At 32.4% G+C, this 13,665-nt stretch overlaps 2 protein-coding genes across 3 annotated transcripts; both read right to left on the reverse strand.

Annotated features, from left to right (window-relative positions):
- Window positions 1-4,512: 4,512 nt before the first annotated feature.
- LOC120071810 (uncharacterized) lies at window positions 4,513-5,275 on the reverse strand. Its single transcript, XM_039024196.2, has one exon. The coding sequence runs from the start codon at window positions 5,273-5,275 to the stop codon at window positions 4,823-4,825; it is 453 nt and encodes a 150-aa protein (XP_038880124.1). The 3' UTR covers window positions 4,513-4,822.
- LOC120071809 (NagB/RpiA/CoA transferase-like superfamily protein) lies at window positions 4,513-11,736 on the reverse strand. 2 transcript variants are annotated; one of them, XM_039024195.2, is made up of 11 exons: window positions 11,435-11,736; window positions 11,191-11,307; window positions 10,532-10,587; window positions 9,506-9,664; window positions 9,254-9,353; window positions 8,889-9,031; window positions 8,657-8,762; window positions 8,194-8,332; window positions 7,845-8,113; window positions 7,649-7,768; window positions 4,513-5,321 (listed from the first exon to the last, which is right to left on the reverse strand). In XM_039024195.2, the coding sequence occupies exons 2-10, from the start codon at window positions 11,284-11,286 to the stop codon at window positions 7,688-7,690; spliced, it is 1,149 nt and encodes a 382-aa protein (XP_038880123.1). In that variant the 5' UTR covers window positions 11,287-11,307; window positions 11,435-11,736; the 3' UTR covers window positions 4,513-5,321; window positions 7,649-7,687. The 2 variants fall into 2 exon arrangements, with proteins under 2 accessions (XP_038880123.1, XP_038880122.1); XM_039024194.2 differs by lacking the exon at window positions 4,513-5,321 and having other exon boundaries at window positions 7,461-7,768.
- Window positions 11,737-13,665: the final 1,929 nt, after the last annotated feature.

Here is a 13,665-nt window from a genome sequence, read left to right on the forward strand (position 1 = left end):
AGATCACAATAAATTATGGAACCATATAACTTGAAAATATTTTTGCATACAATGTTACTCACGATATTATTTATGAAAGTGAGTATGAAAAATATCGACATAGAAAGGATTGACTTATGTGGAAAGAAACAATTCAATATAAATAAACTCATATTTCAAATTGTAAGAACTAGTAGTCCAAATATCAAATAATGTCAAACATGTGGGATAAAGTGGAGTATTTGTAAAACAAATATAGTGAAGTCACAAGATATAAAGTGAGACACATCCCACAATATTTTTCGCAATAAACTGGTATTATTTATGAGAAAATATATTCTCTAATGGTTGATATACAATATCATAAGATATTCAATTTATTTGATTGTGTATAAAAAGTTTAATATACATCTTATGGATGCAGTCGTGCCACATTTATATGATTCTCTTAATAATTATATTTATTTATGAAAATTATTGAAGAATTAAAGGTACCACAATCTTATAATTCAAATATTAGATAATCATATATATATATCATAGAGATTCTTATAAAATATCTCTGACGAATGTGATATAATCATCTTATTCATTTTTTTTTTTTTGTATGAAGGTACAAAAATAACCCTATTTGTCCATATTCATTTATAAAGAAATCACAACCCGAGATTTACTATATATCGATGATTTGAACAGAAATTCCTGAAGAGATTTCAAAGACAATAGAATTTCTGAAGAAATAAATTGAGATGATAAATTTTGCCTTAGCTTGCAAATAAAGCATAGAGCAAATGAAATTGCATCAATTTATACATTAAAAATCTTTTGTGGATTACGTATATCATATAATACTCCTATGGTGGTTCATTCACTCGACATGAAAAGGATATATCATCTGATATCAAAAAGATGATGATAGAATGTTAGGTCCTGAAGAACCATCAATTTTGAGAAATGAGTGCACTAATATAACTTGCATCAATTTATACATTAAAAATCTTTTGTGGATTACGTATATCATAAATACTCCTATGGTGGTTCATTCACTCGACATGAAAAGGATATATCATCTGATATCAAAAAGATGATGAAGAATGTTAGGTCCTGAAGAACCATCAATTTTGAGAAATGAGTGCACTAATATAACTTGACTAGTTTATACACTGCACTTTGTAGTATTTTTCAGTAATTTTGTTACATATATATGATATTCCTCCAAAAGGAGGATATTGGAGTAGAGTTAAACATATGGTACGTTTTCTTTGAGAATTAGTTTACATTGATTTATTTTATTCCAATAAATCTAATTTTGATATAGTTGATAGTGAAGATATGATTGGTATGGCAACCCTAAAAGGGGGTGAATAGGGTCTATTAGAACTAATAAAATCTCTTTACAAAGTAGGCCCAATTAAACAAGTTAATACACTTTTTGCTAGCAATTAATTTAAACAAGAATTTTATGCAAATAACATCAACCCAAAATAATCAAGAGATTGGCATAAATAAATTGAAAAATAAATTGTAGCAATTAATTCAATGCAATGAAATCTATTAACAAATTAATTGTAAAATAAAATAGGAGAGGGATAGAGAAATCAACACCTGTAATTTCATAGTAGTTCGGCATAACTGGCCTACATCCACTTCCCACGCTCCTCTTAGGTATGTCACTACGAACTTGACTCTTTTCGCGACTTAGAGTCAAACTGTTGTAATGTTCTTTTTTCGGGAGCAAAAACAAACCCGATCCTTTCCATGGTTGAGAATCAAACTGTTACAACCACTCTTTTTAGGGATCAAGAGCAACACTTACAATGAATTTGGAAATTTAGTACTCAATGAATCAATACTCACAACATAAAATATCTCTCTCAAAAAAGAGAAAAGAAGAAAATTGAAGCTTGGAGAGAGAGCAACAATGGTGGCTTAATGAGTTGATTGAAAATAATAAAAATTATTGTTGAAATTTGGAGGAAAAGATCGATTTAAATAGAGAGAAAAAATTGTTGAAAACCACATTTAATTTGGACCATTGAATCTTGAAAAAGAAAAATCAGTAGTAGAGGTTCTAAACTCAACTAGTCGTTAGACATAAACAAAAAAATAATATAAAATTCTTTTTCTTTTTAAAAACCAATAAAAAGAAAAAAAACCCACAATATGTTCAAAACTAGTCGTTAGACATACATAAAATAATATTAAATTCATTTTCTTTTTTAAATCAATCCAGAATCTCAAAAGTCCACCATGTGTCCTTCCTCCCGTGCTCCAAGTGGCACCTTTCTATTGGTTCACTTTAATGAGAAAAATTATGTCACGTCGTCAGCTCGAGATTTTTTTTCATTAAGCTTGTTTCGGTCATATCTTCTTCCTTTGAACTTCAATTTGAGTGATTAAAATTGCATTGGAACCCTTGTTCAAGCTCTACATAATAGATACTTTAAAACACTCAAATTGTCAGTAAATAAAAACAGGTTTGTTGTCATCAAAACATTGATTAATTAATAAATTAAAATTAATTAATTTGAGACTAAAGGCCAAAAAGCCAACACATGTTAGTTATCTAATCCATACAAGCTAGATCTTAAATATGTTACTTAGTATATGCAGAAGAATTTTTATATCACGACAATCAGTGAAACAGACATGCTGAAATTCTTGCAATTCATGAGGCTAGTCGAGAATGTGCATGGCTAAGATCAATGACTCAACACATTCGTGGAACATATATGCATATCCCAAATCAAAGGAGGATATATTAAAGGAAGTAGAATAAAGCATATTTCATTAAAACTTTTCTACACGCATGATCTTGAAGAAAATGGTGACATCACTATACAACAAATTTGTTTGAATGATAACCTAGCAAACTTATTTATAAAATCATTACCAACTGCAACCTTTGAGAAATTTGTGCACAATATTGGAATATGACGACTCAGAAATCTCAAGTGATGTTTCCATAAGGAGCAGTATATTTACTGTATTCTTTTTAAGAGTATTAGATTATATGAAATATGTATTTTTTTTCGTCATTGAGATTTTTTTTTCCTAGTAAGGTTTTAACGAGGCATATTTTATATATATATAATGGACATCTAATGGGGTATTGTAAATTATGATAATAGATGCTCATTAGATGCTCATGCTTAGTGTTCATTGACTATGTGTCATGCCCTCATTTCCCAAAGTGATATCCATGTGTCTCAACATCACACATTATTAGTGTCCATGTAATCCAACCCTACTTGTCAAATTGCCTATTAATAGTGGTATTTGGTGGGTTTTGGAACATAAACACATTAGGCAAAATCCAAAAAGATGGAAAAAGTGGAAAAATTCATCCTTTTTATTTTAACTTTTGTTATTTATTTATTTCATATATTTATATATTATGTTTAATTTATTTAAATATTTATTTATTTTATTATTATATTTTATTGGTATCCATATTCCCGTTGTACTCCTCAAGTTCACAACATTTTATAATTTTTTTTTTCATTATTATTTACTAGTATATTTTAGGTGACCTTTATTTTACATATGATCAAGCATTTATACCTTCCATTACTCAACATATGTTTGAATCTTTATTTCTTATTTGCACATTTGATTGACAAAAAGTTTTGGTAACATTTTCCTTTAAAAAAAAGTTCTATAACATTATTAAACATTTTTATTACATTGTGATGATATAAATTCAAATATCTACTTTTTTTTTAAATACCGGACTTATATTTTTGAGTCAATGTTAAATTATATTATGGTTGGCAAATAATTAACTATAATTAAATTAACTTCATCTGAATTAGCAAAAGAAAACTACTTAGGCGCATCTTGACCGACAAGTGCACCTATCTTTTTGGAGTCTTATAGTTGTCAATCACAATTTGCCATATAACAAATTCTTATTTCTTTCTTGTGTGGTTGGACTGGACTACCCTACAATGCATTCATTACTTGTTCTTAAATAAACAATTAAGTAAACATCAGCATCTACGTTAATTAAAGAAACAAATCTTATTATACACGAGTGATGAACTCTCACTTGTTAACTCTCTCCTTATTAGTGACTCACGCTATTATACATCCTCACTTTCAATCCTTACTCTTGATTCGCACTTTTCACTTTCGATATTCTTGGTTCTGTGTCTTATTATCATATATTCTTATACTTTGACTTTTGCTAATTTTACTATTTACAAAAAAAAACGAGAGCAAAAGGTTAAGAGCGAGAGCGACTAAGTTTTTATTTGGATAGTTTCCACAAGGCGAATTCTCACGTGAGATTAGTCGAGTTACTTAAGTTAACAAAATTAATTTTAATTATTATCAATTCTAGACCAGCTATCAAATATGGCTCTCGATATATAACAGACAAGAAAGCTAACCATTGCCAGCGGCTTCCATTACTGAATTACCAGAAAACAGAGCTTTACTCCGACAATGGTAACAGAGCAGAGCTCAGACGACCGCCACTGCAAGATTCTTAAATCTCACCAAAAAAAAATTTCCTTTCATTTCAACGTGTTTTCATTCAGATAATCAATCTACTAAGATTTATTTAACTTTCAATTTTTCAAGCAAACACAAACATAATCTGTTTCCATACAATTTTCCATTTGCATTACATCTTAACCCGTAAACTCGATACATAAATACAATAACTACGACGAAATTTACGAATCATAAACGCTAGAAAATGGTTAGTTCACTCCTGAAATTCACAAACCCATTTCTTTAAATGGTTTGAAAATCGTCGGAGAAGTCTAATTGAAACCACCCACTAAAGCTAGTCAGTCGCTTGAAAATGTTACTCTGTTTTTTTTTTTTTTTTTCCCTAACTAGACAAGGAAGGAAAGCAACTCCCGGATCGTTGGAGCCTAGCTGAATCTCCAATGTCGACGATTGGTTCGAGTTTGATTACGTTACTTGAATTTGAGCGGAGCACTCTGGGAGAATCCAAGCTCCGTCGCAGTAGCCGCCCCATGGCGGCGATGGGATGCTCTGTTTCATCCAGAGGGTTTGTCGACCTGAACTCTCTGCAGAAACTCGCTAGTCGAACCAAAGCTTCTTTAGTGGAGATGAGCTTCCCCGATCTCACAACTTCATCTTTCACCGCCTCGATGCAGAGCCCACAAATCCACCGGCCATGGAAGCGATCACGAACTCGAGAAATGTAAGCAGGCGTGCAATCCTCTGTAAATCCGCAAGAATAGCACTTCACACACTCGACTTCCACCGTAGCCGCCGCCTGAGAGTCGGAATTTGGTAACGCCATCGCCAGCAGCATGACAACGAACTCTTATCTGTTTCCTCTGTTCTTGTGCCTCTCTATTCTGTTTGGGAAGAGGAAGAGAAAACCAGAGGACAAGCAAAAAGATTCATCATTTATTGACAATTGGGCTGTTGGCATTTTCCCATTTGTAGTAAATGCATTGCTATAATAAGGACTTAAGCAATAGATTTATTACTATTAAACCACTCCAAATAATTGGATAATTATAATCCAAGGTGGGTAAAAAAAAAAAAAAAAAGACACTCGGAGTTTTTAAGGTCATTGGGTGAGAATCTTCCTCTCCTTTGAGTAGCGTATTTGAAAATAATATAAAACGAAGAAACCCCATTTGTAAAAAGCAATGGTTTTCTTCTTTTTCTTCTTCTGATCTGATCAGATCAGATAGACTCTGTTTCTAAGCTCGTGAGTTTTTATTTATACTTCCTATCTTAGCCTTTGAAGTTTCCAACAACGTTTGGATTCCCGAAACGTTTTTAGACATAAGACTGTTATAATTAACATTATTAAATAACAATGTTTGGTTTGTTTTGGTTTTTGTCTTTCAAAACCGATAGCAAAAAGGATTTGAAACGAGTCAGAAAAAAAACAGAGATGGGAAATGGAGGAAGAGGAAAGCCTTTTCATTTTTCTCTGCAAGATTCAAAATTTGGAGTACTAGAAAAGGACATGGGATTTTGAAAGAAACAGAGAGAGAAGACATATATGACCCATGTGCAAAGCAAAGAAAAGCCATGCTACTTTGTTCTGATGCGACACGCAACAAAAACAGAGCCATAGTATCCGATTGGGAGTTGTTGTCTGTGTCTGTCGACTTCCTCGTCGGTTTGGGGACATATGTTGTCTCTTCCTATGTTCAAAGAGAATCTTTTTTGTTGGAATTGATGAATGGTTACAAAATGATGTGCATGGCGGTCTGTTTTTTCTCTTTTTGAGTGTTTGAGACAGACAAACCTGCCATATACATCCTTAAGGCCCCTGTTTTGTTATCTGCACCAGCCTCGTTGTTGTTCTCTTTCGTCCTTTGTTTGGATATTAAGACTTAGACCAAAGATATTTTCCCTATTTTTCTTTTAGGTGAAGCATGATCGGATGGTCGAGCGATCTTGGGAGGCTGCGTTCTACCTCAAAAGAGGTGGAGTGTTAGTTTTCTAGAAGCTGGAGCACTGTTGGAGAGTCTGAAAACAGTTTATTAGGTTTAGGTTGGTTCCAATCTGTCAATTGAAGTAGAGTTTGATGCTTTGGACGTCATTAGACTTCTAAATAAGAAGGAGATTACTTTTGATGAAACTAATATTCTAATGGAAGACATTCTTTTTGTTTGAAACATTGTTAATATTGTTAATCTTTGTCACATCTCTCAAGAAGAAAATAAAACTACTCATACTATTGTAACTTTGGTCTCCTCTCAAAGTGATTTGTTGACCTCAAAAGATGTTTTTTCAGATAATATTCTCTAGATTTTAAGTGCTTGTTTTTCTTCGTCTTGTTTCTCTATATAAAAATAATAATTAAAAAAGTCTGATCTTTTTCTGATGTCCCATAGCTCAAAAAAAAATGGAATAGGAAAAGAAGCATGGGAAGCGTTAGATGGCCTGGTATCGGAAAGGGAAATAAGGCCAGGTTAAGTGGATTGAGCCACTCAAGTACGACTTTCATTGTATGGTTTCTTGCAATTCTGTAGGCCACACCGTTAAATTCACAAGTGTAATTAAATCAATTTGAATAAGTGATTGTAGGTATATAAAACAATCGAACGTTTAACGACAACGGAGTTGACTGACAAGTATAGTTCACATCAACCAAACTGAACCAATTTGTTCAATTTTATTCGGTTTTTCAGTTTCGATTTGCACTCGTAGCATAATAATACCATTCTTTTAAAGTGGTTATTGGGGCAAATTATCGGTTATATAAGAGTGGAGATCTCGAACCTCTCCAATTTTGTTGCCCGATTTATCATTGTTTTGTAAGTTCAAGAAAGTGGGGTTTGGCGGCTCAAGGCTTCTGACTTCTTGATCGAAGATATAAGCTTTATTCAGTTGAACTATAGTTATTCAATATTATTACGGATGTATAAAGAACAGAGAAGAGTCACAACTCAAGTGAGAATTGCAATTGGCAAGTGAAACATTTTACTTTGATCATTGCGCAATGGAAACTAAGCCAGAATATCAGCAAGTTGTATAATCGATTGCATTGTTATTAGACCTTCAGAAAGAGAGCCATGAATTGCCAGAGATTTGATCAATTGCAATATCGTATATATTGATTCCAATGAACAAGAACATTTATTTCTCAAAAACTCACCTATGATGCAGTTTATCTCAAATTTGAAGATAGGTATATTCATTTTTATTTCTAGTGTACCTGCAGAATAGCACGTTGCCAACAACGAATGCTACCTCTCTATGCACGAGCCCCCTCTGTCTTTTGAACGAACTCCTTTATGTTGAAAGATTCAGAACCCACTGCCTTCGTGATGACTCCCTGCAAAGATAAAACATATCAACAGAAGTTGGATACTTCCAACTGTTTTAAACAGGAAAGTGGTAAAGAGGATGACCTTTTCTGTTATGATTCCAGAAATCAGATGAGCAGGAGTAACATCAAAAGCAGGGTTCCAGACAGCGATACCAGATGCCGCGACTTGCTCACCGAGACCTCCGCGAGAGTTCAACAACTCTTTGGGAGACCTTTCCTCTATAACGATTTCTTCTCCAGACGAAAGGTATAAGTCTATGGAAGTCAATGGTGCAGCCACAAAGAATGGAATCTTGTGATGCATTGCACACAATGCAAGACTATAGGTTCCAATCTTATTTGCAGTATCACCTGCAATTCATTAACAGAACTTTCAATTCCCTCTTTCCAGAAAAACCGAGGTGCATATAAATGAAGGGACATCAAAATACCATTTGCAGCTACTCGATCTGCCCCAACTACAACAGCATTTACTCTTCCAAATTTCATTAAGGCGGCAGCAGCAGAATCGGCTATCAGAGTAGAAGGTATCTTTTCATGGACCAACTCATAGGCTGTGAGTCGAGATCCCTACAATAATTGCAAAAATTAAGTTAACTTACAACAAGTCGAGAGAGTTATGGCTAAAACAATTCCCAAAACCGTTCAATACACAGGTTTGAAGTTACCAAAATCAGGAAAATGGCCACAACATGTTCAAAAAGGAAACATATATTTTATATAAATACCACTGATATTGATAGAGAAGTTAACTAGAGCTTCCATAGACACTCGGTCGTTCTCATTTTACACATTGTATTATTACATTGAGAAAAAAAATTTTACAAATTATACTAGATAGTTATAATGTAAAGAGAGGAAATTGAAAAGGGAAGATTCCAAAAAGAAACTCACTTGATTAAAGGGTCGCGTTTCGGTACAGTATGCCCTTTCTAACACACCGGCAGAGTGAAGTGCACGAATAACACCAAGGGCAGTACCATATCCAGCTGTTGCTAGACTGAAAAGTGAAGAAGTCCAGTAATAGTTAGTCAGGAGGCCTTTATGTAGCAATATTGCATTAAAAGTTCAAACGAACAAAATTGAAAGAGAGGGAAGAGACTAGAGTTTATGTTTGAGAAAATACCTGCCAGTGTTGCAATGCGTTAGAACGGAAAACTTCTGCAATGATTTTTGTTGATCACAGATATAATTTGCTCCATACGACCCAATGGCTTTGTTTGAAGCAACGTCATCTTCCAGCATTGCTTCAGCAGCCTCTATATATGCCTATTTATTCAACCAGTTATAAATACTCAAAAGAGTTTACAAAATGAGCATCCTTCAAATGTCAGCTTAACCAAGCTCAATTGGTTCAATAAATAACAAATCAACCAAATTCTTTCGACACGATGCATACAAAAATTTCTACCACTTTGTTAAGCTTAATTACAAGTAAACTAACGATTAACAGCTTAAACTGAACAGTCAGATGAAACTACGCATTCATACTTGGAAGACACTCTTGGCTTCAGAAGAAATAGCAGCGGCCCCAGATACAATTTCTTTAAGTTTTATAGCAGCATCTCCAAGATTAACCGCAGTTGGCCGACTACAAATTAGGAAAAAACACATAAGCTACTATACAAAAGCCTGTAGGAAAGGCCAGAAAACAATTTTAAATTGCTCTCTAAAACAAGAAAAATATGTGTAAAAACACAGATAATGAATTGAGAAAATTATTATATTCACAGCGTGGAAAACCTGGAGACTAAGTAGTCCAATTTCTCAGCAATGAATGAAGCTGCATCATTGGGCGTCCCATTAAAAGGGTCCGAGTTGTACACTTCTGCTGCCAAAGCAAGGGCTGCTGCAATGGCAATGGCAGGTGCCCCACGTACTACCATATCCCTTATTGCTTGCCTGATGTACCAATAAATATTTCAGAATATCACAAATTTTGTTGATAGCAAACAAAAACTCAATAATGCTTTACTTTCAACAAGTCAGATTTGTTGGCAGTGATGGGTAATATCATGATAGACATCGAAGACATTGGTTTTAAAGACAGAAAGGATGTAATTTATGGAAAAGTACTGAGGAATTGTCTTGAATCCTTTGTTACAGTCGACATGAGGAGAACTGTATTACAAAACTTTGCCAGACAACTGGTTTTAACAATCAGATGCTTTGCATAGAGAACACACTAGGAGCCCAACATTTTCTTAACAATAGAATGTGCTTACACAAGATTATACGAGACCATCATTTGATCCTACATGATAAATTAATGATTGACCCAAAAGCTTAAATTGATAGGTGAAGGTAAATTTAATCTTATATCAACACTCTAACACTTTCCCTTATTTGCGAGTTTGAAATATGTAGAAGACCCAACAGGTGGAAATCATTAATTGGAGAGAAAATAACATTGTAGGGGTTTAAACACAGAACTTTCTACTCTGACATCATGTTAAATTACCAATTGACCCAAAAGCTTAAGCTTATGAGTTATCATAAATTTAATTATACCAATCCTCTAACACTATGGTTATAATTTTTTTGGAAATCCATCAAATACAATTTAAACCTGTGATCCCAAAAACCACAAACAAGCCCAACCCTAAACCAAAAACCACAGACCAGCTGATGAAGGTTCATATATCCAATAGTATTGAACAAATCCTCAAAGTTCAAAAGAATGTGATCTTCGGGGAGGGTTTGTTCAAGAGAGCATGAGAATTAGGAAGAAACAAACACCCTGATTAGACAGAGATTGCAATAGATTACCATCCATCTGTTGCATCCTTGATATCCAAGTAGACAGTTTCCAAAGGGAGTTTCCTCTGTTCAAAAACAACCACACTGTTAATTAAAGATTTTTATCTTAATAAGTGAACAAACACAGTTCACTTCTTGAAAGAAAGCCAATGAACAAAACAAAAAAAACATACAATACTGGTCCATACAGGGCATCAATCAAGAACTCAAGGTTTCTTTTTCACTTAATAGTTAAATAGCCGATTACAAACAAAAGAAATATCATTTCAGTTCTGCTGAGGTTGTTCCAGGTAAGGCCCAAAGGTAGTCCAAGTGCACTGGGAACCGAGAAACGGCATAGAAAAATGTGAAAAAGTCAAATCCTCAAGTTCCAGGTTTGACCAAACGAGCTCGAGTGTTATACCAAAGGAAAATAATTAAGTCGAGCCTGAGCACTTTACAACCTCAACAGCCACAACCATCCAACACCGCTGTTACACGTAACTAGGTGTCAGAGAAAGTGGAACATAATTGAGTCGAACTCTGACGCTTTGCAATATCAAGGGCCACAACCAACCCGGCGTCAGAGGAAGTGAACTCCAAGTGAGAAACTCTAACTCGGAGTTTAACAAGATGGATTCAACAGGCATAATTCAACTTTTAAAAAAAAACCCAAAACCAAAAACTACCTGATCGAGCAGCCGCAAGGAGCCCCGCTTGTAACAGATGGACTGGAGAGAGTTATCCGCTCCAACTTCGCCGCCATTGTTCGACTCCAAAGCCATTATGCTTACAACCAGCGAAATCTGCAGAAGTAAAAATGAAACCCAAACAACAAAACGATTCAAATTATGAAATTCAATTTCTTGTCTAATGGGGTTCTTCAGAATTGAAAAAAGATCGAAAATAAAGGGAAAGGGGCTGATCCCAGACCTGAAGATGACAGAACAGAGGCGGCGATGCTCCTAATACTTTCCAGCGAAAATGGAGATCATTTTTTTCCTTTTTGTGAAGTGGCGGCACAAATTCTCGATTGGATTGCGGGAAAAAATAGAATAGAATTGAATCACGGGGTTGAATTTGTTTAGAAGGGGTCAATTGAAAATTAAAATTATGACTGCAGTCAAGCAGAATCGCTGCCCTTTGAACAGAACAAGGAAAGTTTAGGTTAAAGCTTTGACAATCGTAATTTTGTGGCAATCATATTAGAAAAAATGAAGATAGCGTTTTTGTTTTGTTTTTGTCTACTCAATCGAGTAAGTGTCAATAGCTTTTTTTTAAAAAAAAAAAAAAAAAAAAAAAAAAAAACAATTAAATTTTTAGTCAAATTTTAGAAATAAAAATGACTTTTTTTTAGTTTTCAAAATTTTTCATCCTTTCTAAAACATTGGTAAAAAAAATAATAATAATAAAAACAAACATTTTAGAGGCAGAAGGGATATTTATAGGTTTAATTTTTAAAAATTAAAAACTAAAAAATAAAACCCTGTTTGGTGCTCATTTTGTTTTGTATTTTTTATTTTTAAAAATTAAGTATATTTCTTCCTTATTTTTTACCATTTTTTTAAGCACAATTGTTAAATTATTAGCCAAATTTTTAAAAAAAAAAAAAAAAATTTAAAAACAACTTTTTTTTAGTTTTTCAGATTTTGACTTGTTTTTTAAACCATTTTATAAAAAGTAGATAGTAAAAGGAAGAAATTTAAGGATGAAAATAGTGTTTATAGACTTAATTTTAAAAAACAAAAGATAAAATGATTATCACATGAGGTATAAAAATTCATATTTTTTAGTTTTTTAAAATTTTATGTGGTTACTGAAAATATCGATTGAAAGTTGCCAACAAAACAAATAAGTTTGTAGGGGGAAAAAAATAGAGCTTGAATTTCAAAAATTAGATACTTCTTTTTAGTATAATAATGATAAGGAATTCAAACTACATATATGTCAATCGTTTACATTATTATGTCAGTTGAATATGCTCATTTCGATAAAACTAGATAATGACAATATGTGAAGATGGAGGATTGAACTCCAAACCTTAAAATTATTAGTATAAGTTCACGTTGACCAAATATAAAGGTCAGTTATGTATTTTCTTAAAAAGAAGATAACTAATTAAAATATTAAAATAAATAAATTATGTACCTTTTTCAATTAATAAATATTAGTTGTATTGTAATTCTCTGTGGTTTATAATTTGATTTATTAATGATTAAATTAAACATGTGGATCATTTTAGAAGCCGCACATATTTAATCATGCGGCAATTATCATGCACCGCATGTTTGCATTTCATAAAAATAAATAAATAAATTCACGTCAGCACAACCCAGGCCATTGATTAAAATTATAGCAATTATCAATTTATACTCTTCAATTTTTTAGTTGTATTAATTTAAATCTTAAAATTTTGAAAATTATATCAATTTAAATCATAAATTTTATATGTATATTAATTTAAAATTTGAACTTTCATAATTATATCAATTTAAACCCTCAATTATGTTTCATTTGGATATACTTATCAAAATTAAAAGTTTAAATGATATAATTATGAAAGTTTTATGGTTTAAATTGATATATTTATGAAACTTCATGGTTTTAACTGATATAATTGTGAGTTTGAGATTTAAATTGATACAACTCCAGAGTCTAGAGTTTAAATTAATACAACCCCAAAGTTCAAAGTTCAAATTGATATAATCCCCAAAATTCTCAGGAGTATAAGTTGATATTTTTCTTTTAAAATATTTGTTATTATTAATTCAGTACTTGTTTGGAAGTGAATTTGAAATTGTTAGAATCACGTTTATCAAATTTTAAATGGTTCAAAATACGTCTTTAACCACTTAAAATTATTTTAATATTTATTTTTATACTTTTAAATGCAATTTTCATATAACAAAATTGGGTTTAAATTGTTAAAAATATGTTTCATGATGTCTAATAAGTATTCTTCACTAATTTCGTTTTTTTAAAATGTTTGGACTATTTTAAAATCAACTGGATCATTTTCCACTTTTTTTAACGAATCTCTTATTGTCTATAAACAATATATCTTAAAAAATAAATAAATAAATAAATAAAAAGAGACATTAAATGATCGTGATATAATAGGGTAGAGAGATTCGAACCATCTCTTAGTCGCTTGAAAAAAAATC

The sequence above is a fragment of the Benincasa hispida genome, unplaced genomic scaffold, assembly GCF_027475165.1.
Source record: "Benincasa hispida cultivar pf3 unplaced genomic scaffold, pf3_genome.v1.1 HicScf380, whole genome shotgun sequence".
Taxonomy (NCBI): Eukaryota; Viridiplantae; Streptophyta; class Magnoliopsida; order Cucurbitales; family Cucurbitaceae; genus Benincasa; species Benincasa hispida.

Bases quoted from the DNA above. Each gene is read 5' to 3' on its own strand.
- LOC120071810 (XM_039024196.2), bottom strand. From the start codon at position 5,275: ATGCTGCTGGCGATGGCGTTACCAAATTCCGACTCTCAGGCGGCGGCT.
- LOC120071809 (XM_039024195.2), bottom strand. From the start codon at position 11,286: ATGGCTTTGGAGTCGAACAATGGCGGCGAAGTTGGAGCGGATAACTCT. The intron at 9,665-10,531 runs GTAATCTATTGC...TTGGTACATCAG, and splicing joins AAGGATGCAACAGATGGATG to GCAAGCAATAAGGGATATGG. The intron at 9,032-9,253 runs GTATGAATGCGT...TTGAATAAATAG, and splicing joins AAGCCAAGAGTGTCTTCCAA to GCATATATAGAGGCTGCTGA.